This window comes from Myotis daubentonii, chromosome 11, assembly GCF_963259705.1.
Source record: "Myotis daubentonii chromosome 11, mMyoDau2.1, whole genome shotgun sequence".
NCBI lineage: Eukaryota > Metazoa > Chordata > Mammalia > Chiroptera > Vespertilionidae > Myotis > Myotis daubentonii.
In genome coordinates, this window is record NC_081850.1 from 49,040,643 (window position 1) to 49,067,629 (window position 26,987).

The 26,987-nt window shown below is 38.8% G+C and overlaps 1 protein-coding gene across 6 annotated transcripts in view; it reads left to right on the forward strand.

Moving 5' to 3' along the window:
• Positions 1 to 26,987, forward strand: part of NTRK2 (neurotrophic receptor tyrosine kinase 2) — a 320,511-nt gene that overhangs the window by 37,951 nt on the left and 255,573 nt on the right. For all 6 annotated transcript variants that reach the window (XM_059657051.1, XM_059657052.1, XM_059657053.1 and 3 more), the window contains 5 exons: positions 1,244 to 1,398; positions 13,885 to 14,021; positions 14,515 to 14,647; positions 17,239 to 17,541; positions 26,695 to 26,730. In XM_059657051.1, coding sequence (XP_059513034.1) covers positions 1,244 to 1,398; positions 13,885 to 14,021; positions 14,515 to 14,647; positions 17,239 to 17,541; positions 26,695 to 26,730 — 764 coding nt within the window. The remainder of the gene's footprint in view (positions 1 to 1,243; positions 1,399 to 13,884; positions 14,022 to 14,514; positions 14,648 to 17,238; positions 17,542 to 26,694; positions 26,731 to 26,987) is intronic.

Consider the following 26,987-nt stretch of genomic DNA (forward strand, 5'->3'; position numbering starts at 1 on the left):
TGTATTCCATATCTAGTCGTGCCAAATCTTATTTTGGTGTTGGAGGGATACTTGGAGGCCATCAAACAGTCACAAATTAAAGAGTCTTCCATGATCACATTTCCCCAAAGAAATTCCCAGAAAAGTCTCCAGGGATCCCTGAGATTCTTAGAACCCGACCAGAAAACCACAGGAGTAAATGATGCTGCAAAGCCCAGGTCCGGCCCTCACGGAAATCTTAAGTATTGTGGTTAATTCCAGGCAGAGCCTATGTAACGATTTTAAATGGCCTCATTTAAAGGCTCATTACCATAAATGGAATTCATCTTAAATAGGCCACTGAGTATTATAAATAAGCATTTAAAGATTTTTTTCTTGTGGTTTTTATTTTCCTCTTGACTATTTCCTCCTTCACCAGTCGCAGGCCACAGGAGTCCAGGCAGCACGGGTGAATGGTGGCTTTCTCTTAGCAGATCTCACAGTGGGCTTAGAGGCTCAATCTGGAGCTCAATGCCCTTGCTTTCTGAACTCCTGAGCTTGGTGTGTGTGTGTGTGTGTGTGTGTGTGTGTGTGTGTAGCCATGTGAGCACGTGTGCACATGCATGCCAGAGGCCCAAGAGCTCCCTTGCAGATTCTCTCTCTCACATTCACTCCACCTTTCTTGCATCAATCAAATGAACTGTGGTTGCAGAAAGCTGTGAGCACCACCCGATTAGCTCTCACACTTCAGTCCTAGCATTGGATTTAGAGTCTCATTTTAAATGTAGATGACACTTTTCTGCCCCCCACTGAAGTTTGAGCTTATTAAATAACACTTTGATCTCTAGCCTGACCAGAAATAAGTATGGTAGTATTTCTGAAAACTTACTGTTGGCATCTTCACTTAAGATCTTCTTAATAACTGTATAATAACAGTAATAAAATGGTTACAGCTCCTTATTTCCCCCCATTTTATGAGACACACTCTTTTTTTCTTACATTACAGCTATTTCTGTACTTATCTTGTTTCCCTATTATTCTGAAAGGTCTTATATCACTTTGCATCTTTTAGCCTTTACAGTGGTGTTTGCACACAGCAGAAGCTCAGTAAGCATTAGATAAATTAATGAATAATAAGTAGTTACTAATATGTTTTAAAGGTAGGTATGACTTTCAAAGATGGCTGGTTAGAAAGAATTCATAATTTTGTAGTGCTTCAGGAACATGAATGTAGTTAAAATCAAAAAAGAGAAGCCTGACTGAGTTTCATTTTTGTTCCATGTAGGATCTTGGTGGGCAATCCGTTCGCATGCTCCTGTGATATTATGTGGATCAAGACTCTTCAGGAGAGTAAATCCAGTCCAGAAACTCAGGATTTGTACTGCCTAAATGAAAGCAGCAAGAATATTCCCCTGGCGAACCTGCAGATCCCCAATTGTGGTAATTCACTTTTAAGTCAATGAGTTCTAGTTGCTATTAATTATTCTAATTGCCTTGGTGTGGTAGAGAGTCTGGGAAGATTACCACTACCCAGATTTTATACAGTATGCTGTTATGTCTCCAATGAATTGGGCAACATTTGTGTGCAGTGTGGAGAAATCATTTGGGAGCAACTTTGCTGAACATTTTTTGCAAGTAGAATATTAATTTTGAATGAATGACTTTAAAGTGCACACAGAAAAAAAAGCACACACTGTATTCCTTTGTTTCTTTGTTCATTCGTCCGTCCATTCATCCATCCATCCATCCATCCATCCATCCATCCATCCATCCATATATCCAAAAAGTATCTGCTAAGAGTGCAGTACCCCACTGGCCACATACAGGCAGTCCTCGGGTTATGTCAGACTCGACGTACATTGTTTCGCGGTTACGTCGCCATCTCCCATTTACAGTATTTATTTTAAAAAAAAGTTCCGTCATTTCGACGTATGTACATATGTGCTTTATGTTTTTTATTATTTATTTACCACAAGTAAAGGTCAGGAATTGTTATCTTTCTTTTAATTTCTTTTTTTTTTTTTTTTTTTTTACTGTTTCACATCATTACTGCTGTGTATGTGCTCCAAGTGAGTGACTGGGTGCTTATGTAGGTGGGTTCGACTTCTGGCGAAAATCGCGTTACATCGCAACGCAGGAAGTAACCTTATATACTTGGTTGGCCCTCAGGCCATGTAGAGGGAAGGATTTCAAGGTGATAAAGTGTCCTGGAAGCATAAGAAAATGCAGTTCAATCCAGATGCTAGATGTCTATGTCTCTGGATGGGGCTCCTCAGATTTTCCCTTACAAGCGCTTTATCCCATGTCTAAGTTCAAAATCCCTTCCTTCACCCTTGTCCCCATTCCTCTCCTCAGCATTTACACCTTCAGAATTTAAAATGGCACCATGTGATGAAATCACAGCTCTCTGTGAGGACTAGTGTGTTTATAGGGAAGTAGAATCCAAGGGTGCCTGTTAGGATTTTACCACGAAGGGCCTCTGGGACATACCTCTACAATGCTCACATATTCATATTATTTCTCTGTTGAAATTTTAATCAGTTAGTCAACCAGTTAAACAGTTCACAATGATATTTGATCTTCTGGTCTAGAGGTGACGCAGCCTGAAGCTAGGTAGCATTGGTTCTCCACCGCCCTGAGGTATCTTCATATTGACCATAAACATCCGGTTCTTTGTTTTCAGAGGACCCTATTGTTTGGGGTCAGTTTTCATTTAAGGAAAATATAACTGCTGCTTATTTTTAATGAGAATGTAATGAAAGGAAAGATAAGTGTTCACTTCTGACCCTGAAGGAGCTTAGAAGATAGCAGTTACCCTTCCCACAGATTTTTCTGTAATAACTAGAGATGTTTGGCTTTAGAATGGGAGAATCGGGCTTGGTTCCCTTGCCAACTTCCCTCAGCTTTCTTTGCTAGCCAAGGGTGAAAATAACAAACACTTTTAATATATATCTTTTCCTGATAAGAAGGTAACTGTTCTCTGTTCTGGCATAAATTTGTGCTGCTGAGAGAAATTGCCTAGAGGGACAAGAAATGCAATGTTGAGTCACCTGGCCTCTTGGCCAGCTCCCAAATCCCCACGGCTGTTGTGACCACATTGGTTCAGCAACCACTGAGAGGAAAAAAGAGAAAGCATCTAACTCCCGCTCTGATTTCACAAACTGCACTTAGTAGATGTCTGTTTTGCCCTTGCCTGAAACCATTCTATTTCTTTGATTTTAATTTTCAGCCTCATTGTCTCGACAGCATTCTGATAATGTACTCACTGTATGGGATGTTGACAGGCTATAGTGATTGTGAAAGGGGAACCATAGCAGTGACCTGGTCCTTATTTTTGCCGATTGATTTGTCAATTTTCAATAATTTTTATTGAAAATATGATTCCTACAATTAGTCAATGCATTCTGTGTATGAGAGTGAGACTGAATCCACGTCAGAGAGAGCATGTGCTTGCTTGATTGAGTAGGATCTGTTTATATTCATGATAACATTCACAATTAATTTCACTGTCACCAATGCTTTTCAAAAAGCAACATTATAAAAGGAGAATTGGCAGACTTATTTTTTTTTTTACCACTTTTATGTTCTTCTGTTTTATTTTTCTGTTATTTCAAGTGTTTTTTTTTACTTATTTATAATTGTACAAATCATATTGATACATTTTGTTGTAAAAATAACTCCCTATATATTATACATAAAGCTTGCCTTTTTCTTGTTTGTGATCATTTCAGGTTGGTAGTCATAGATCTATCATATTTTTTTTAATCATTGCCTGGTATTTGTGGCAGAATAAATCTTCCATTAAATCTTCCATATTGATGGACATTTAGCTTCCCATTTTTCATTGCTACAAAAATGTTTCAATAAGCATATGGACAGATGCAAAGATTTTTCTAGAGAACATAGTAGGAATCAATCATATTTTTTTGGTTCATATGGCTTACACTTTAAAAAATGGTTGTACTGATTTATAGCCACCCCAGAAAAGTATATCTTGATATTAGCAAATGTATTCTTTGTCTCTCTAAAAACTACATGGTACGTAATTGCTTTTTAGTTTGCATTTTGCTGATTGCTATTGAGTATCTTGTGAACATTGTGTTTATTCTTCAGTGAACTACCTATTTATATCCTTTGTCTAGTTTTCCTTTTTCTTTTATTGGTAGTGTTATTTGTTTTATTTTTTCTTAATTCTTTGAATATTATAAATTATGTTTCTGTAAATGTATAATGATAAGATATTTACCATACATATTTAAATATATTTCTGTAAGTATCTAGAGATAACCCTTCATAAGACAAGATACTTTTACTTCTCTTTACTTCTTTCTCCCATTTCTCAAATTGTTTTCATCTGAGATTTTATTTTAGGATTTACTTATTTTTTTTCAAGTTTTTATTTATTGATTTGAGAGAAAGAGATTAAGAGAGAGAGAGAATGAGAGAGAGAGAGAGAGAGAGAGAGACATCGACATCTATTTGTTGTTACACTTACTTATGCATTCATTGGTTGATTCTTATATGTGCCCTGACCAGGGATCGAACCCACAACTTTGGCATATTAGGAGGATGCACTAACCAACTGAATTCTCTGACCAGGGCATTACTTGATTTTTTTAAAGATTTACTATTTTTTTGTATTCCACTGATCTTTGTATCTTATTATTTCCTCTTGGAGTGGTTTTTCATTTTGCTGGAATGTGTTCTCTAATATTTTTTTCAGAGAAATTTCAAAAATAAAATCGTCCCATTCTTGCCTGGTGGAAAATCAGCCTGTATTTTTTTCTTCCCAGTGGTATTGACTGAGTATAAAGTTCTAGACTCAAAATAGCTTCTTAGGATTTTGCAGATTTTTCTTGTTTTCCAGTGTTGCTGGTGAGATGCTTGAGGCCAAGCTGATGCTTATTTCTTGATAAATAACCTCTACTTTTCCTTCTGAAGCTTTTAAGAGTTTCTCCTAATCCATGTTATTCTTAAATTTTAGAACAATGAAATTAGGTGTGTTTGTGTTTAAGAATTTATTCTGGTCAATATACAGCATACCCTTTTAGTACAGGTGTTCCTGTCTTTAGTTCTGGAAGAATTTTCTAATTATTTATTTAGATGAATGTTTCCACTTCTGGCTCCTCCCTTCATACCTCTCAATCTTTCTTTAATACTTTCCATCTGCTTGTCTTCTTGTGCTGCATTATGGGAAAATTGGTTTCCTCACTACTTTACCCTTCAGCTATTTCTGCAGCTACTGAATTTTTCTCTTCCAACAGTCAGTTTTTAATTTCTGCAATCTCTAGTGATTGGTTATTATGATTGAAACGTCTTTTTCCACATTGGAGCTCACCATATCTCTACCATGTCACAGCTCCTAGCATGACTGATTTTCTCCTGGCAAGTTCTCACTCATTGCTTCTACTTGGAAGTGGCTACAGCTGTTTTTGGATTCTGTGTCTATGGTGAGGAGGTAAGGGTGGAAAGTCTATTCCTTCTGGTGTTGGCTAATGACCCTGTGGCTTGGCCTCCGTGGGACTCTACTCTGTCCTACAGTCCACCCCTTTAGTCTTGGGTCAGCTGCTAGCCTCCCTGTTTCATCTAATAACACATACTATGTATTCATTTAGAGCTGTACTGTTTTTGTTTAATCCCATTTCCCTGCTTTCTCTTGTCCAGAGGTTCCTCATAGTTTCTTATCCATCAACAGTATGCTTCCTTGTTTTTCTGGCTTTAATTTTTTTGGAGGGGACTAATTTCTAGAAATTTGAGATGAAAGGCAGATACTTCAAAGTAGGGCTTCGTTAACATGTATTAATTTTCTTCATGATGGCTTCCAAAATTTTGTTCTTTTTCAAGTTAGACTGAGCAGTAAATTACACTAGACTTTTTTGGATTTAAATTCTGCCTCTGAAACTCCATGTTCAGGGATTCAGATGATATGGTAATATCTTCAAGTGAGATCTTGTTTGCAACATGGATTCCTGCTCAGAGGCTTTTCTTTTGTGTCCCACCCTTTTCAAGCTTTTAAAACATATCTGTTGTGTTTAATTAAGTCACAGTATGCCAAATTCTTCTTATTTCCACTTCTTTTGATCAAACTTTTCTCAAGAGTAACTCCTAAGAGTATGGTCTTATATGTTTTATTGTTGTAAACCAACAATTTGCCAATAACTATGGCCATTCAATTTAGTTAGCAACCAGTAATACTTTAAGTTCAATAACAAAGAGCTATTGGCAATTCATTCTTTATAAGGTAGGTTTTCTTTAAAAATGTCTCCTTTATTAAGAAGTACAAGTTGCCAGTCATAAAAATAGTCACAGGGATGTGAAGTAGAGCATAGGGAATATAGTTGATAGTACTCTAATAACTATGTATGGTGTCAGATGAAAACTGGACTTATCAGGGTGATCACTTCAGAAGGTATGTATAAATGGCTAATCATGATATTGTCCACCTGACAGTAATATAATATAGAATGTGAACTGTGATTAAAAACAAAAAAAAATCTTCCCACTTTAGTATTTTATCATGTCAGTATTATATTGTGAACAAATTGTCAACATTTTATATGCAAACATGAATCCCCAGACTGCTTAATGTATGCTTTGAACATAATAGGGATTTGATTAATGTTTGCGGAATTGATAATTAATAATTGCACGAACATATTATATTAATGCTCAGATTGGACTGAAATTTTAATATAATATTGCAGATATTTCATTTTAGTAAAGAGAACCTAAACATATATTCTTTTAGCCAAATTATACCATATTTTGTAGTTCTCTTTGAAATTTTTGTCGTCTTGCATTTTAAACTTTAATTCTGAAATTGTGTGTATTTTTTAAAATTTTGTTTTTCAATTACAGTTTGTGTTCAATCCTTTTTTGTATTACTTTCAGGTGTACAGCACAGTAGATAGACATTCATATAGGTTACAAATCATTGTTGCATTTCAAAAGGATCTTGTTTCTTCTTTTTCCGTCCTCCCTTAGTGATTAAGGGAGCATACAGGTGGGGCCGGGAAGTTTGTGCAGTTCCCACCAGCAGCACAGTCAACATGGCTCACAATATTTTTCTAACAATCCCCTCTTGCCGTGAATTATGGTAAATTTATTCATGCCGTGAAACACATTGAGGTCTGTTTCTCCACAAGGTTCTTTTTAACCTTAGAAAAACTTTATTGACTGCAAGGCAATAAAATATGTTCATATAACATTTCCACATTATTCAGAACAAACAGGTGCTGTGAGCGTTGGTTCTGAAGTCAGAAACTGAGTCACACAGGTGCTAATGAAGGGAAGTTATTTATCATTCCACAAAAATGTCCCTGCTGCTTCTTTTCATGTTTTTCAATGAAATTACTCATCACATAGCATATTTTAAATTTCTGTACTCAGTTTGATCTTCAGTAGTTAGTTTGCAAAAAGACTTTCACTTTAATTGTTTTATACTGTAATTATAATTCAAATCTCTGGAAGAGCGTTTCTTCAGGGAGTGTTAGTAGTGAATGAAATGCTCTGTTTTAACTAGATGGCAAATATATTTAAGAAAGTCTGTATTCCTCTGGGTTAGATCAAAACAATCCTTCAACGCATTTAACTAGTTAGCATGTCCAACAGTGAACATACGGTGGTAATTCAGGTAATGGTTGAAGGACTGTGAGAAAAGGAGACATGTAATACTTTCAACAATGAAGTTTTTTAAAAAATGGTAATGTGCATAGTGAACAGAGTTACAAAATTTTGTATAACTTTTTTAAAAAATATTGCAGTTTTTTTTAAAACCACAGAGCATCCCAAAGAATTAACATTATCAAAGAACACACTACACACTTTGGGGAAAGTTTGGTGGACTAGGTCAGTGGTCGGCAAACTCATTAGTCAACAGAGCCAAATATCAACAGTACGACGATTGAAATTTCTTTTGAGAGCCAAATTTTTTAAACTTACACTATATAGGTAGGTACATTGTTATTAACTTAATTAGGGTACTCCTAAGGCTTAGGAAGAGGCACACTCAAGGGGCCAAAAAGCCGCATGTGGCTCGAGAGCCGCAGTTTGCCGACCGCGGGACTAGATGATTACTCAGACCACTGTTGGTTTAAGAATAATAGTTGTAGAAACAGAAGCTTAGTGAACAATTGTTCAACATCCATTGTCTAAACTCTTGCTACTCCAAGTGTGGTCTGTGGAACAGAGAGTTTGTTAGAAATGTGGATTCTCAGGCCCCAACACAGACCTACTGGAAAAAAAACAACATTTTTAACAAGATCTGCTGGTGACTCATGTGCACATTAAAGCTCTGGTCTAAAGAAAGTCAGCCTTTTTGCTAGATAGTTTATGATTTTCTGCTGAGGTCTACAGGCTGGTATGTTTTTCCTGAACACATCCAGGTCAAGAGACACTGACACAGAGGTGTCTGTCTGCCTGGGCAGATGACCAACTCTTATCTCCAGTGAGGTTTCTCGGAGTGCAAAGGACGCCATCTCTGAAGCTCAAATCAGGATCCCATTACGGTAGTGCTAGAAGCTGTTGGAAGCATTGCTGAGCTTTGCTCTGTTCTTGTGCCGATTTCAAATCTTATTAAGCCAGGAAGTAGTGCCTGGCAAATGGTTTATCCTGCCTTGGCTATTCATGCTTCCCAATTCATTTTTATTGTGCTAATTAAACCTCAAGTGATATTTCAAGTACAGATTGTTTTTTCCATTATTAACTCTTTGGCCAGCATATTAATGCTGTAGAATTAACGTGAGTCAGATGCTTACTCATTTGTGGAAGACTTTACATTTAAAAGATCTAGACTTGGCCAATTTTGCACAGATTCCCTTGGAAACTGCTATGACAGGGTGATACAATTTCTCTATAAATAAAGGAGACTCACTCTTCCTTCACAAATAGACATGTAATTATTTTTTTTTAATGAACCAAATTCCTAGATCATGGATATGTATTGGCATTTATGGTCTGTGCTAAAATGGATATATGCAGTCTGGGAGATAGTGTAGTATAGTTGTGTAGATCCTGTGTCTTGGGTTCAAATCCCAGGACAAAGATACTTGGGCAACTTGAGATGTATTTGACTTTTTCAAACTTCATAGTCTGCATTAATTAAATAAATGCAAAATACTTAACTTTAAGATTGGTTGTAAGGATTAAAATATACAAAAACTTAAAATATTAGAGAAGAATATATGGTTCAGTGAATGCCTATATAAATGCTATTATTGTTACTGTAATTAAACAAATATTTTTAGAACTGTTAGTTATATAAGCTTAGGCTTGAAGAAGAAAACCATAACAGATTTTATAGTGGAAATTAAGATTATGGCATAGGATTCTCAACTGAGAAACTCTTTATTTTTATCCTTTTCTGCTCAGAATTCCTAAACTATGAGATACATTTATAAAAGGTAGAGAATTCCTCCCATTCCTCCCATAGGTTTGTATTTGAGGTACCAAGAGGGGTGTTCCCAAGCTCCATTGGTATTTTCAAGAAGGTCAGACCTTAAAAACAAGCACCATGGCAGGCCCTGGCTCCATGGTCCCTCCAGCATCAGCAGATACATTTGTAAGTACAAAGAAGATGGCAGAAGAGTCAACAAAGCACACAAGTTAATTGCAAGCTGGAAGCAGCTGGATGAGTAGTAACTGACTTAAAGGCTGAGAGTGCTATTTACCAAGTTGGCAATGGGGAAAGGCAAGAAGAAGCGTGGTTTATGTTGCAGAACTACTACGAGGCTCAAGAAGTGACAGTACAGGCAATGCCAAATACAGGGGGTTGGTTGAAAGTCTATTAAGAAGCAGTTAGTCCCATTTTTGCTCCATACATCCTAGGTGCCTGCACCTCTCCCTCCTCAGCATGTTTATTCTCTAAAGAGCATAAAATGCTGGTCACAGGATCTCCAGATAGAGCTGAGGCTGTGAAAACCACAAGAAAATGATGGATCTACATACCGAATATCGATATTTTCAGCCTTCTTCCTTTCCTAAGGAGAACAGGGAAAGAACATTTTTTGAATAATTTGACCAGTCCTCTTCCAAAATGATTTAATAATACTGACATCAGAGAGTACCCAGTAGGAGGCCAATGCTATTTTCCTACATGAAGCCAACAATGAATAAATATGCAAATGCTTCTAATACCTCATTCTTACGGATGTATGAATGGACACGGATCACCAACTGTTTGAGAAATTCTTATAATATAAAAGATACACACAACATGATCAAAGAGAGAAAGGAAAAAAAATTACAAGAAACAAAGTTGATTGCCGGGAGCCGGTCCATCCTTGCGGTTTCAAGGGACCTGGCATATATGGCATACGGTTCTTAATGTGTTTGCTCACCTTCTTGGCGCTGTGTTTTAACCAAGGTCACCTCTCCGAGAAAGGTTGTTTCCCCAGGTAGGGATTTTTCCCTGAAGTTAGGGAGGGGATGAAACTCCTTAACTAAGTGCCAGGCGGGTAGTTAATCAATTTAACTACAAACAATCATGCTTAAGCTACATAATCTTTACTCCCTGGAATGGAGATAAGAAACGCCCTAACCTTTGTAATAGAGATTGACAGGATTAAAATGAACTGGTATAAATACAGATGTAACAAGACAGCAAGACACAGGGCTTGGAAGACAGGACCAAGAGAGACAGAGCCTAGGCACAGAACCTACACAGAACTTTCTCTAGAGACAGAAGAACTTCGTTGGCGAGAGCATGCCGGAGGATCCTGGACAGGGACTGGCCTCGGAGCCTGGAGGCGGAGCCTGGCGAGAGAGCATGGCAGGGGATCCTGGACTAAACCTGACTACAGAAATTGGCAAGAGAACCTGACTAGAACCTGGTGACCAAACCTGGCTGGAGAAGTCCCTGTGTCATTCCTTCTTCGCCGACTCGGTCCACACCTTTGGGGACCCCTGGACCCGCTGGGGCTGGACCCCAGCATCTGGCGCCCGAACAGGGACCCCTAGGTAAACGCCCCACACTCGGGACGGATCGGACTCCACCGTAGGAAGAGGGTGGATAGTCTTCGCCGACTCCGTCCACACCTTTGGGGACCCCTGGACCTGCTGGGGTTGGACCCCGGCAGTTGATATGGAGAGAAAACAATTAAAAAGAAATGATCATTAATATCTCACAGAAATCAGAAGAGACATTGCACCTATAAAAGAAAAACGGGGTGCTATAAAAATAAACACCATTCACGATCAAAAGAATGAGCTTTGGAAAATAAATACATGGGACAGAGGAATGAAAACCCCAGAAGCAGGTTTGAAAGGCAAATCTGAGGAAATTTCCTGGTAAATAGAACAAATATACAAAAATATGGAACATAGGAAAAAAAGGATGAAAAAAAAATTGATGGGATATCTAGAAGTTTCAACATCAACATTAGGAGATCTCAGTGGTGAGAAAGCATTGCATCATAGTTGAGTTGGCATCTTTATTTTCCCTTCCTTAGTGGTACATATGACAGTGTTGTAGCCTATAATCAGTGCTGACTTAAATTTGATAAAATGTAACTATTACATATGATGGTTCAGCTGTTTGTAGGGTTTATATTTTTATAATTAAACTTTACATCTAGACAGCCTAACTTCACAGCATATATAAGAGCGTGAAGACAGAGTATGTTGAATGTGCTATGGGCATGTGGGGAGGGTTGGCCTTCTGTGTGAAAGTGAACCTTATCTTCCACAGCGAGAGGTCAGTAGATAGTGTTAACACAGGGAAATCAAGAAGTAGCAATATAGGCATGGTATTTATCAATGTAGAGATCACGGTCAAAAAAGAACCATTAGGAGATGAAATGAGTGCCTATGGGGAATAGGAAATAATGCCACACGGGTGAGGTGAGACTACTGCTTATCACAAACTAGACTGAATGTTTTGTATAACAAGTTTTGTAGAACTATAGACTCTTCAAGCTATGTGACTATATATTTTGATTTTAAAAATATATATAGTTTTTAAAAAGTGACCTAGATTATACCACTGACTTCAAGGAGATTTTTCACTTCATAAGCCCTTTTCTTATAGCTTGCCTTGACAACTTCTTAATAAATTGGAAAGCTTAATTGTCATGGAATTTGTCACCAAATATTAGAACAAGAAGAAGTTAGAGCTCTGTCTTCTAAATGAACAGCTGAATTTTATAGAAATTTAAAGAAAACACGTGGATAGAGGAAATGACTCACCCAAGGCCACGCAGTATGAGTCAGATTTAGGGTCTCGGGCTCCTGACTCCTGATTGAGAGTTCATTCCTATTAACTGCACTGCCTCTTGATCACTCATATTCGCTTCATTGTCCTGTATAACTCAGAGGATTAGGGGCCTTTTGAAACCCCATGAAAGACACAACATTGCTCTCTATGAATGCTGACAGAAAGGAAGAGTTCTGAAGAGGTCACACCAGTCCCTGCAAGCCAGAACTTGTCGGGAAGTCCTCTGATACTGGTGGGAATACCATGAGACATGCTGTATAAATCTTGTTTCAGTCTGGTGTTAGTAATAAAGAATAATAGCTTTGTCATTAAGCACTGCATCATAAGGGAAGGGTGTATACATAGCATTGTGAAGCTCAGATGGGTCACAGAACGCTAGGTGGGTGGGTTAATTGCAATATAATGGCCATTGAAAAGGAATTGCCTTTTCTGACCTGTAGGTTACTCCTGAGTTAATCATGTGTCATAGCTCCGTGGGACACAGCTGTTGGGATGAATGCAGTCCCAAGCAGTTTCTGATACCAAGCAAGGGACTAGCTTGACTGGCAGGATCTGACATACTATTACATGCTCTGGGACCTGTCTTCATGTGAAAAATACTGTGATTCCTATATGGTTAAAAGCAATGTAAATACCTGATAGGTGTGATAGTTTAATGAAGTGACAGCCGCATCAATAAATGAAAGCTAGCATTTGAAATGTAAAAGTATTGAAATGATGCTCTCCTGAAATATTGAAAAATGTTTATAAGGTTCAAATTTTCATCAGATAAAGAGTACTTTCTCTGGGTTTTTCTACAAAAGAACTTTTCATTGGAATAAGGATACATCTAACTTTTTTCATCATATCATAAATAGAATGACCAATTTTACCCATCATGTTTAACTGTGACTTACATAGCTTTGAAACATCGTAATACTGTGATGGTTCAAGCCTCATGCCTTTGAAACATGCTTTGAAATTACATTTTCTTTCCATAGTTTGATTCTCTTTCAAAACTGAGGTCTGGTAGTAGGTTAGATTTATGAATTACTTAATTTAAAAATGGATTTATGAAAAATGTAGATGCCTTTCACTCTTTTGTTCTTGACTATAAAAAAGTGGAGGGAGCCTGGCCAGTGTTGCTTAGTGGTTGAGCATCTGTCTTTGAACCAGGTGGTCACAGTTCACTTCCCAGTCAGAGCACATACCCGGGTTACAGGTTTGATCCCCTGTAGGGGGGCACGCAGGAGGCAGATGATCAATGATTCTCTCTCATCATTGATGTTTCTATTTCTCTCTCCCTCTCCCTTCCTCTCTGAAATCAACAAAAATATATTTTTAAAAAGTGGAGGGAGGGAGATGGGGGAGCTAAGGTGGTCCCAGACAGATGCCTGTTTATGTGGAAAAAAAAACCAGACTAGTAACTGTAGAACAGAAAAAAGAAGTAGAAGACATAGTTTTACAAACTAGAGTTGTTTTTTAAATAAAGTTATTCTGCAATATTATTTTTAAGAAATGAGTAAAATTTGCTTTCTAATCTAATTACCGCACATTCTTGGTTCACATTAAATCTGTAAAACTTACCAACCTGGCTCTTTTTCAGATCAACATATATCAGTCTCAGGAAGTAAATAATAATTAATTTTAAAGCATGAAGAGTTTTCAATTTATTGCTGTGATTTTAATAATGTATTTAGTTGTATATGTCTCCATTTACTTCTCTTATTGCACAGGTTTGCCGTCAGCAAATTTGGCCGCGCCTAACCTCACTGTGGAGGAAGGGAAGTCTATCACGTTATCTTGCAGTGTTGAGGGTGATCCAGTTCCGAGTTTGTACTGGGATGTCGGTAATCTGGTTTCCAAACATATGGTAAGACTCATCTTTGGTTCTGTGTTCATAGACTGATGAGAGTACCTCAGAACTTGAGGTTTTATTAACCTAGTGATGATCATTTAATATTTTATAGGAGCATATATTGTTGGTGTATATTTACTTTCTATTTATTCTTAATTAACAAAGACTAATGCAGGTTTGCATTTTAGTTATGTAAACCCAATAGACTGGCGAGAGTCTATGTCTCTAGTGAGCTTTTTGTGTCATCATGAGCAAGGTGAGTGACTCCTTTTCCCTTGGAGGAAGGTAGGTAGGCGTTTCAGGATTAAATCAATTTCACATATTAAACAATTGCCATCTAGAGAAATAGAACAACGTCTGATTTACTCCTTTGCCTGTGCTTGATTAGGCTGGAAACCTTTTCTGATGTTATCAATTATTTTCTCTAATTAGGGGAAGAAACCCCAAATCTTGTCACTTTGGGACCAGTCCTAACAAAGATTATCTTTGTCTGTTAATTCATTTGTAGAATGAAACAAGCCACACACAGGGCTCCTTAAGGATAACTAACATTTCATCTGATGACAGTGGAAAGCAAATCTCTTGTGTGGCAGAAAATCTTGTAGGAGAAGATCAAGATTCTGTGAACCTCACTGTGCATTGTACGTAATCAGACCAGCATGTGTTTTTAATAGCAAATGATCGTGGACACCCCTACATATGTCGTTGGGGCACTCCGGGTGCTGCTTACGTGTGTTAAAAAAAGGTGTATGCCGTGTTCTGTGCATACTTAATTAAGAAATGTTATCAGCCTCATTCACTTGTTCTATTTCTGCTAATCTTTCTCGCTCATGCGCTGTCTTTCCCTTAAGCTTCTTTTCGATTTTAAGCTTGTCCTCTGTGCCTCCCCAGTCTTTATTTGATAGAACATATTTTGAGCTGGTTATCCTCCTCTTGTTTATAACTTTTAGCTTAAATTCTGATAAACCAGTTTCTAATTTCTTTTTCTTTATAAAAGCAATATAAAGCGTTAGAGTTCTGATACCTAAAGTATGGGGCTGGCTGTTCACAAACACCTACTTGTACTGTTGATACAATAAAACCTCATTAATTTGACACCAAGTTTCCATGAGAAGGTTGGAGGAGTCCTACTTCAGTTATTGAAAATTATTATCACCTGCAAAAACCTTTTATTACTATATCTGTTTTAAATTTCTGTATACATTGAAACTAAGCTAGAGGATAGTGATACTTCTTAAGCATATGTACATTATTCTCTAGTATTAATAAATAACATGACACATACCTTAACATTCCAGATTGTAATACTCAGTGTGAATGTATATTCAGTAAACATCACATATACTGTTTACATCATTGCAAATTCTGTGCTGGATGGTACAAATTAATGAACTTTTACTCTGAAAACAAAACAAAACAAAAAACAAACAAACATGATGTGTGGTGTGTGTATGCACAAATCCACACTGCACACATATAGACACTGGTTAATGTTCACTCATAGAGGACCTACAGTATGTGGGGGTTGGAGTGAATGACTAAAATTGCCAACCATAATCCTTTGTCACTGGCAGTATTACCACTATGCCCAGTAGACTCTGGACTTATAATTTTTAATCATTTTGACCTTCCTGAAAGCCTGAAGTCAGTGTTACCCCCAAACATATGCAACCAGCTTCCAACTTTATAGCCTTAAATCAACACCTCACCCAAAGCTCTTTTGAGCTTGGTGGAAGGAGTAAATGTGTCCTGGGAATGGGGTCTTGGGCCTGTGGGAGGAAGGTAAGTGTGGTTCCTACCCCACTGTGGTCCTGTGTTTGCAACACGGACCTACAAATAAGGACATAGAAGTTCAAAATGTTCTCAATTTGGGTTCATATCTATGTGGTAGCCATGGTCTGAAGAATTAGCTTTATCTATCAAAGTTTAGATAAAGAGTAGGAGGAATAAGTGATACAGAATATTAACAACTGAGCTAATCTTTTCAGTGACCTTGCTCAGAGTGTTTTAGTTATCACCCCCACCCCCTGCCCTTTCATGTCAGGAACCTATACATCCAGGAAGCTGGGCTTCTGGATGGGGCACGAGGAGACCTGGATTCTTGTTTCAGATCTGCCTCAATCAGTAACCTTGACCAAGATACTTACCCTCATTGGATTTGGGTTTCTTCATCTGAGAAAGAATGCTATTAGGTCTCAAAAGTGTTTACAGTCCTTGAATGTATAATCAAAGTCAAACGACATTAAAATAAACAACTATGAGGGGTTTTTAATACCTTCACCTAGGACAGTGGTCGGCAAACTCATTAGTCAACAGAGCCAAATATCAACAGTACAGCGATTGTAATTTCTTTTGAGAGCCAAATTTTTAAAATTTAAACTATATAGGTAGGTACATTGTTATTAACTTAATTAGGGTACTCCTAAGGCTTAGGAAGAGCCACACTCAAGGGGCCAAAAAGCCGCATGTGGCTCGAGAGCCGCAGTTTGCCGACCACTGACCTAGGATAATTACTGTTTAAATGAGCTACTTGATAATGTTTGTTTTCTGAAGCATAAAGTTCTTTATATTTAATGTTAAAATAATCTCTAGTTTGTTTGTCTAGGTTTAGATAGGACTTCAGCTATTAGAAGGATCAAAACATTGACACAGCCCCCCAAAACCCCAACTGTATTATAAATAAATGTGATGCTTTTAAAGAGCTTTTACTATTGACAATCAGTGAAATCAATCAGCATTGATAGGAACATTTGCAGCATTGATCTGTTTTAAATAATTTAGGTGAGATTAGGACTGCAGGCAAGATTTCCAGTCTTTTTTTTTTTTTTGTATTTATTATGAAGTACTGCAATAGTGACCTTCAATGTTTTGATGATCAATCTATATAACATCAAGGCATATAAACCCAAGTCAACTTCAGTTGAACCCTTTCTGCAGTCAGAAATCTCTAGGATCTGTTTGGAGCAGGTTCCCACACTGAATAGATGTGAAAATGACTGTGATGCATGGGTTTTCAGCTGAGCAGGGGCAGAAGTCTCTCTGAAGCTCTCTGTAGGGAGTTAAATCAACCTTGATAAGGATAGAAAATATTGATGGATTCCAGGGTTGCAGGTCATATGCCTTCTTAAACCAAACAATGGTTGAATAAAATCCCCTATTGATGACACAGAAATCTGGAATGGGGAAAAACTTGAGCTTTCTGATGCTATTAACTCTCTCTTTTTTAATTTAGTTGCTCCAACTATCACATTTCTCGAATCTCCAACCTCAGACCACCACTGGTGCATTCCATTCACTGTGAAAGGCAACCCCAAACCAGCGCTTCAGTGGTTCTATAACCGGGCAATACTGAATGAGTCCAAATACATCTGTACTAAAATCCATGTTACCAATCACACGGAGTACCACGGCTGCCTCCAGCTGGATAATCCCACTCACATGAACAATGGGGACTACAAGTTAGTCGCCAAGAATGAGTATGGGAAGGATGAGAAACAGATTTCTGCTCACTTCATGGGCTGGCCTGGTGATGACGGTGAGTACTCTGGAGAGAGGCTAGGGTCTGCCATTCAACTATGGACAAAATCGTGTACAACAACACCCCCTCCCTTAACCCAGGGGCTTATATCATCATTATTTAGTCTCATCATTTTGAACTACCTGGTCGTTCTCATGGGTCTGTAAAAGACCCGCAGCTTCATCCTGTGGGTCTTTATTCCGGGGTTCAGGGTGAAGGAGTAGTAGCTACACAGGAGACCTGCTTCCTATGGCGAGTATAGAGTTCAAAAAGACAACTAGAAATGTGCAAGGCTTCTTGAGGCCTAAGTTCAGGACTGGCGCATGGTCTCTTCAGCCTATATGCCCTTGGTCAAAGCAAGTCCCAGGGCCAAAGCCCAGTCCAGGGGTCGGGACTCCTATTTCTCTCAAGAAGGTGATGGTGGGGATGAATAAGTTTGAACAGTGATCTGATATACACATTATTTTTATCCCAACTGCTTAATGAGATTTTGTAGTGACAGTGGCAAAACCATGAGCAGAAGGAACGTGCTTGGTTGGCTCCTGAACAAATGAAGATGTATTTTCTAGCCCCTTAGCCACTTGGAACTCAGGATCCTACTTTCTGATCCATGCCATAGCATGTTTTGCTTACCTGGACTGACTGAGTTGAGGCCTCCTCTTGATCAGGTCCTGAATTGTTTTTCTAGGACTGGTGATGGTTTTCGTCTGACCAGTGGCTTGGGTCGGGAAAAGGGTGGCTGGCATCAGGAGTCTGTTCTGGGGCCAGCAGCAGGATCTTAGTGTGAGCCCCGATAACAGCAAGGGTAGTTGTCATGCCTTTACCTGCCTCAGATCCTGTTGTTCAGAGGAGTATTCTTGCTTGCTTGGTGTTGTTGCCCAGAGACCTGTCGCTGTTGTGGAGGCTGAGGCTTGTGTTTGGATATTGGGACCTGTACATGAGTTGAATTCCTCACCATAATAGTTTTGAGTTAATCGAAGCCACACAAAGATGGCTTGGCAGAAGGAAGGGAAAATAGAAACTTGGAGACCCATGAGACAGGGGCTGCTTGGGAAGCATAAACTCGTGTGGCTCGCAGGGCAGCCCCATGGACAAAGGTGATGTATGCGAAGCCACCTTCAACAAACAGTAAATGAGAATGTCATAATTCTCAATCATAATAAATGTTCCCATTATCCTGGAATTTATTACATGGCTAGGTAATGCACAAGCTTCCTTCGTGTTCAAACTGTGATTTGAATTCTATAAGTTTGATTTACAAACATCCTTTCAGGAGTGTATAAAACACACAATGTTTGGATGCCTTACCCAGACAGCCCTGGCAGGGGCCATTCCCATTAATTCTTCCTCTCAATTGAGTTTAGCTGTTTGGCTACATTTGCTGTAGTAAATCTCTAGATTACTTTGTTGTTGTTTTTTCATGTATGTTACAGGGATTACAGCTTCATAGGTTAACCCAGGGACTCTGCTTTGGGACAACTACTTTTGGTTTGTTCTTAAGTAAACTTTTTATTTGTGAATAATTTTAGATCTACAGAAAAGTTGCAGACAGTAGAGAGAGTTCCCAGCTACCTTGTACCCAGTTTTTGCTATCGTTGACGTCTTGCATCACTGCAATACATCTGCTAAAATGAAGAAACTGACACTGGTATATTACTGTTAACTAAACTGCAGACTTTATTTGAATTTCGCCAACTGCTTTTTGAAACTGTTGGAGATGAATTTGTGCAGGGTGAAGGTCAGACGTTTAAAAGTTTTAGAAGTGGCTTGTGTGCTTTGATATATGCACAGTTCTGTCCATGTAAAGCCAGCAGCTTCTATTTTAGGTGGGATTTTGATGTATTTTGTTTTGAATGCTTCTGTATGGTGCCAGTGTTTGAGAGAGCTTACCTCCTCTTATCCATGTGGCCTCATTTTTATCAATTATTTCTGTTTGTTTTAACTCAGCTAGTGATAGGAGAATTGTTTTCTGGCACAAGACTAGCTTGGCGTTTCTCAAATATCTTCTTTAAGAGAAATAACCATTTATTTATCAAAAATAAAAATTCAGCTCAATATTACAAATGTCTTTAAAATATAAATATCTGCTTTTAGAAAAAAATGATTTTGTTTTTTCTCTTTAAGTATTTACTCAAGACCCAGCTCTCAAGGAGTAATAAATGAAAGTGGAAATGAAAGAGACTTGGCCCAGAGTGACAGTGGGTATAAATGGCCCTCGTGGGCCATACACCAGTGTGACCAATTATAGCTGACCTCACTTGGCTTGTGTGATAGCATCTTTGTGGGTATTTACAAGATTTGTAGCCAGAGCATACAGATAATGGCTTTGCATAGAATGGATTCCTTTCCCTCTCCTCCCCATTTAAAATGAAAGAAAAATAAATAGCAAATATATGCAATTCATTTCCCTGCTGGTCTAAAAGGTACATTCCAAGTTAAGGACAACAGGTCAAGTTTGAGTTTATATTTGTTCCATATTTCTGCTGTCACATATAGTAACTGATGAAGTTTAGCTTTTACAAATATTTCTGATAAAATGTTTTAGCTATATTTTCTCAGTTGTTTTGATGAGATCCCTTCTTTTAAACATTGTGAGTTTCCTGGCTTACAAGGAAGCTGGCAGCCTGGGATCATAGTGGAGTGGGTTTGCATGTCCACACAGAGCCAGGAGAGTTAACATGACAGCACTGCTATCCTCAGTGTGTGTCCCTCTTCAGCTCAGAACCAAGATTTTTATGGGATGGTTACCTGCCTTAGGAATTCATTCTCTATTTGGAGCTAGATGATGAAGCATGTTGGAAGAAATTTAAACAGAAATAAAATCAAAAAGTCCCTAAAACAGAAATGGGTGAGCATGGAAGAGAACAGACTGGTTGGAAGTAGTTACATTCCTGATGGCCTTGACTTTCGAGTGGCATGGAAATACTGGACATAGTGCCCCACAGAACCTGGGGGAAGCCACTGGGAGAACTGGTCAGGCATCCATACTGACTCCTCTTGGATACCAATAGTAATAATGATAAAAATATAGAATAATTGGTGCACTGAGATGCATTTTAATTGGGTTTGGCAAGAAGTAGGATGAATTTAATGCATGGCTTAAGTAGGCTTGGGAGAGTGAATTAAAAAGTAGAAAGAGCAGTGCAGGCACATGTAGAAAGCGTGGAGCTATCTGAGAATTCTCCTAAGATTCTGCTGGATCCTATTTAGCTTACGGGCCAAAAATAAGCCTGTCTGAGGTGAAATTGATCCACTATGTGGCTGTCATTGGAATTCAATCCCCCATATAGAAAAACCCTCTTCATGACATGAAAATGTGTGTGTGTGTGTAGGCTACGTGGAGGTTAGAACTGGTGAGGGTGTCTTTTAAGTAGAATTTTAAACAAAAATTAATGGCACGATGCTTGTGAATGTCATGAGAGAGACTCCTGAAGACTTTGCTAGTATCTTCTAATCAGCACACCTTTCCAAGGTCAGATAGCTCTATGAACCTGAACACGTTGATTGTTTAAGAGTACATTTTTCTATGGAAATCATTACCTGAGTGACTAAACATTTAGACTTGGGACAAACCTAGTCAGGGCACTAGTCGATAAAATACCTTGGATTGAAGCGTCCCAGTCTTTAGGCAGCACATGAAGAGTGTCTCCATGGCCCACTCATTCAGGAAGAATGTCACAGCTCCGGAATGCTCATTCACACACGCAGTGGGAGTTAGTGACTTATGCTTCCTAATTCAGGAGCTGTTGTTTCCTATGCAAAATTCGCGTCAGGAACAAACTATAAATACTGGAAGAGTTTCCCCCACAGCTTCTTCTTCGTGCTGTTTTATCAAGAGATTCATGACGTCTGGATGAACTAGAGCACTTAGAATTACCCTCAAACTGGCAGATTTAGATCTGGTGTACTGAGGCCAAAGAATGTAGAGAAAGGAAATTCCTCCAAATGTATAGCATTGAGAAAATAACCCTTTCCTCCCTGTCACTTGCCCCTCAGGCCATTTGTCAGTTCCCATTTCTTGTCCTGGGAGTGAAAGGAAAGTTCTACCTGCCTTTCTGCCTTAAATAACTGTGAAGTCTGATTCGGCCATAAACCCGTACTAATCATGATAATTAAGATTTATACTTAAATAGCTCTTTATGTCTCAAGAGTACTAATGTTAATTAATTATGCTTCCCGAAACTCCCAAGGACTTGCCAGAGCCAATGCTATTATCCGCTCCCGTCATGGGGAAGACTCCTTTGTACAGGAAAAGTGAGCAGACTCGCTCCCCATGCTGCCTACATTCATGGCTCAGCCAGAAATGAAACCCAGACATCTGAACCCCCAATGTTTTCGGGCCCTGAGTTCAGCCTGTCATTCAGAAAGGGAAGAGGAGAGGGATCTGGAATCAAAAGGCGAACCACTATGAGCTAGAAAACACTGTTGACAAAGGCCAGTTCGTTTGAAAAGACCAGGCCTTTTGCTTTGGCTTTATCATATGGAATTCTTTGAAATACTTTTCAAGATCACACTAAAGAGAATCTCAAAATAGAATTTAAAGAAAAGTCTTTTCTTTTTCTTTCTCTCTCTTTTATTTTTTTTTAGGGCATTAGAGAGAGACTAAAAGCTTAAAGGAGAGAAGCAGATGTGTTTTCTGGCCTCCACCATTATTTTTATCTTTGCAACAGAATGGAACGGGAACCCTACTGTCAGGCTACCTATCTTCCCACAAATTTCTTTATTCCTACAAATGTTTTTTTTCCCTTTAACTGTACAGTCTTACAGTTAAAAGTCATAAAGATTTACTCATGAAGATTTACATAAAGTTATAAGATTTACTCATGAGCAATAACTGAGATTAGAAGATGGAAATCAAAAAATCCTCATTTAAGTCATTTAGCATCAAATTATGAGGATGATGAGGTGCTCTGGTTTGATATTATTTGGGGGGGGATGGGAAGGTGATTTTATGGACCATGTTTAGAGGCCTAAATGCCCCAGAGGTCCTCTCTTGGGGGTGCAGACATTGCAGGTTTAATACCGAGCTTGTTGGGAGTGCATGTGCGACTGTGATACAGTCTCCATTGTTCTTTTCCCAGGAGTGCTTCAGGCTGAACTCGGGCCCTGTTAGTCTTCCTCCTGTAGTTCTAGGCAACATGCCTTAGGTAAGAACCTAAGTACAAATGAGTATAGCACCTGGAGACACTCAGAAAATCCTTCAAAAAGTAGAACTTGAACATCAGACAGGCAAACATTCCTGCTTGGCACGCATATTCTTTGGGTTGGAAAATAGTTGTAGCTTTTGCCTGTGAGTGAGCTGAGGAGGGAGAATGTGGTCTGCGGCTTGTTTGGAATGCCAGTGGGATGGAATGGAGTTTCTAGATTCCCATATTCTATTCCAGAGATTCCCAACAAGAAGCTTTCCGGCTTGAGGCCACCTCCTGCTGCCTAGATTTGAGATTTTTATGCAATGAGAGCTACTAGGATAGGATTCAAGGAAGCCTAACCCTTCTCAAATCCCCACTGCAGGTGCATAACTCAAGTCCGATGTTGCTCATTCATCTTTCATTCATTCTCTTTCTGTTGGCTTTTCCCCTCGGAGCTAGTCATTGCCTTACCTCAGTCACCTTTTAGTCCTGAATATCGCCAACAGGGGTTTCTATTGTTAGCATATAACAACATATGATGGACATATTTAAACAAAATAAAAGAAACCAGGTAGAAATTAGACTTAAAAATGGCAGGATATTTTCAGAATTTGACCATTGCCAGAGGTCAAAGAGGAAAGTGGTGATTGTTTCCTGTGTCTGCATTTAAAGTGATGTTAATAACCACCTCACTATGGGAATGTAAACATCCTGGGAGGTTTGCTTGACTAAGCAATTGCCAGAAGCAAAATCCTATGCTTGATGAGCTGGGGTCAGCTGGAGTAATGTGACCCTTCTTCTGCATAAATGCTAGGTCTGGGCACCCTCCATGTGCCAGGCCTCCCAAACCTTTGTACCTGGAGAGGCATTTCTTTATTGTGACAAGTGGGTCCTCATCAGACATAGTACAGTATGCTAGGGAGGGAAAATAAAGCAACAACAACAAAAAAACCCATCATTGTTCCTCCCACATTGTCTCTCTGTGAGTTTCATAATCTTGCACTAAATTTGGCTATTCCTGAGGACAAAAGGAAAGTGACAGTACATCCCATACATCTAGGATGATGAAGTCAGGAAAATGTGCTTTCTAGAAATTTTAGACATCACCGGATGGCTTTGCAGTTAAACTTGGTAGGAAAGGCACGCAGCGATAGGCGTCAGAAGCCTGGACAAGAGCCTGTGTTACAGGTTATAGGCTAACTTGTGTACTTTTGATCCCACCCCCAAATCCCACTTTTCTGTAACCTGACGTCTGCTCCATTGGTTTGATTTGATGTTTTGGATTTCCCGGGAGCTTTGTGTGAGGAATGTGTCTGGGTGCTCCCTTTCTGTGATGAGGCTGATGGCACCTGTCAGTCATTTCCCCTGAGGCCCTGCCAATGTGCGGCTTAGATAAATCTGCTTCAAATCCTCATGATGTCTTTTGACTTTCTTATGGAATTATACCTGTAAAAGTGGGTGGTGACTGGGTGGGGGGTCTCTGAGGGCATGAGAACAGCTCAGGTGACCAGTAGTCCCAGTTTTAGCACTAGGAGCCCTATGCCCAGGGAAAGCCCTCATTCCTGGACAAAATGCAAGGATTTGCCTGGAACCATCCCAGTTTTAAAACTTTGAGTCCAGTGTCTCAGGAATCCCCTTGGCCTCTGGCAATCTGGGATGGTGGGTCACCCTAGTACAAAAGGAGGTTCTCATATTTATATCCAAATACTTAAAAATATAAATCAAATCAATGAGTCGTTAAGTAAAATAGGTGATATCCTCCTCCAATGATCTGGAAGGCTGTTTGAGGACCGGATTGTCAGACTCTCGGGGCTCCGTGCCAGAACATAGTGGTTTGGGGAGAGGTGGTCCCTGTCCAGGCCCCTTCCCGTGCCTCCAACTATTCACAAGGCATATATGAGATGTAGTGAGCGAGCATGTGGGCACCCCAGCCCGTCTATCTTGGCTCAGCCCTCACCCCTCCCTTGGGTCTTGGGTCACAGGGTGCTCATACTGATGGTGTGGCCACCCGTGTGTTTGGGGCCTGTGCGGAGGGAGTTCTAGGTTGTGGGCACCTGGAGTGAGGTCTAGAAGTGAAGAGTGGACTCTGGTGGGCAGGTCCCCTTGCAGATTCAATATACCCTGTTCAAGGAGTAGGGACCAGAGTGGGATTCTTTAAAGTAATAGATGACTGAGAAGTTCAAAGAATGATTTGCTGACTTGGGGTTATAGGACCTTTCCTTCAGCAGGAGTAGGAAATTCTCACAGTGAGGGGACACCATTTGGTTCATGAAGTTTGCAAAGGGAACTTTAGCAGATGGGTGTGTGCCTGGCGAATGAAGTTGCCAGGGCTGCTGCTGGGATTGCCTGTTGCTTTATTCACTGAATTACCTCTCAAAGTGCAGGGTAGTTTCAAGACCCTTCTCCGGAATGCCACATCAGGTACAAATAATTCTGACAGTACATATGGACATATTGCAACTCAAAACTTAGAAATGGTATTTGGGATAATAAAACTCAAAATACCACTGAAAATTCCTGCAATCAAGAATTTTGCATGAATGGACACAGGGCCATCTCCAATCCTGCACAGGTGTGCACTGCATAACTTCAGACGGTGCCTTTCACATAGACTAGGCCGAATAGTGCCCCCTAGAGTTGTACAAAGTGTGGACTACACGGCAGTACATAACATCCCTGAATCAAAGTGCACAATCATCTACTTAATTTTTCTCTTGCTAAAATGGATGTTCTTCTAGTTGAATCGTGTTAAAAATATAATCTAAACAGGGCCACTTTTATTTGTTTCTTCATTTAGGCTAACCTTAATTATTCACTAGGGAGTACATGAACAGAAAATTGGCTCATTTCACTTTATTTTAAATAATATTTTTCTGCTAAAGCTTCAAAAGAGTTATGAGAACTAAGTAAGCTTTATGATTTACAAGTTTTACTTTTTCACATGATAAGTGAAGACTAAAAGCATAGGAAGTAGCTTTGGAAATTCATTTAATAATCACTTAAATGTTATATCAAAGTATAAGTTTATTTCCAAGTACGCTTTCATCTAGAGGCCCAGGAAGTTCTGAATGGAAAGTAGGACATATTTTTGTCACCAGTTCTTGTTGACAGTGATTTTTACAAAATGTTTTTGCAAATTCTCATAGGAATATTTTAAAACAATATTCTGATCATCTCAGTGAATACAGTCATTCAAAAAATTAAGTGGGTACACTTTTGCACTTCTCTTTGACATATTAATTTATAATCGCATACATAAATTATTTCAATAGAGAAAGTACATTTATTTTTGTGTGTGTGTGTGTTGTGTCAGGGCAAAAACAATAAAAAGAGGGAAGGGCTTATTCAGCCTTGGCAACCTCCTGAAGACCAAGCAGTGAACAAAGCAATTTTGTTCAAATTGCTTTAGATATTGTTATATAGGCCGATTAATAATGTATTCACAAATGCAAATGGACCTGCCAAAGGCATAGTTTGAAAGGAACCCCCAAATCAACCTAGAATCACAACAGTGGTACAGAAATGGTCCGTCTTTGGAATACAAATTGCAACTAATATAGCCAACTATATAATAGAAACAGTAAAAAAAAAATTGGTCTTAAGTCATTAATTGCTGAAATTTTTCCAGCTAAAGTGATTTGTGGACTTGTATGCATGCATATAAGCATAACCAATGGACATATGACACTGGGGGGTAGGGAAGGCCAGGGGATTGTCAAGGGCAGGTGGGGGTAAAAAGGACACATATGTAATACCCTTTGTAATACTTTAATCAATACAATAAATTTAAAAAAGTGATTTGTGATTTCTCTTGATTTTTGTTTTCTTTTTTAGAGGGGTGGAGGTTGTGGGCCTGGGAGGAGAGCAGAGTTAACATAAAGTAAACAGAATTTCAGGTTTTATTTACCTGTCCTATAAAACAATTTATTCAGTCATCATAAAATCTTCAATAAATATTTGGCTCGTTTTAGTGGGAATAAGTTAGTATTTTTTAAACTCTGAATACATACTTACAATTCTTTGCTTTGTTTTGTTTTTTTAGGTGCAGACCCAAATTATCCCGACGTAATTTATGAAGGTAGCTATCACATTGTCTTTATTTTGTATTTTTTCAAAATGTTTGTCTAGCATGAAATAAATCAGCTAACAGAAAACCTTTAAGTGCAGTTAAATATACATTTTAGGTAATACATAGGCCAAAATAATACTTCTAATAAAATTGTTCTCTCTATATATATTTATCCTCACCCAAGGACATGCTTAAAGAGAGGAAGGGAGAGAGAGAGGGGGAGAGAGAGAGTGAAACATTATCATTGCCTCTTGTATGTGTAGGAT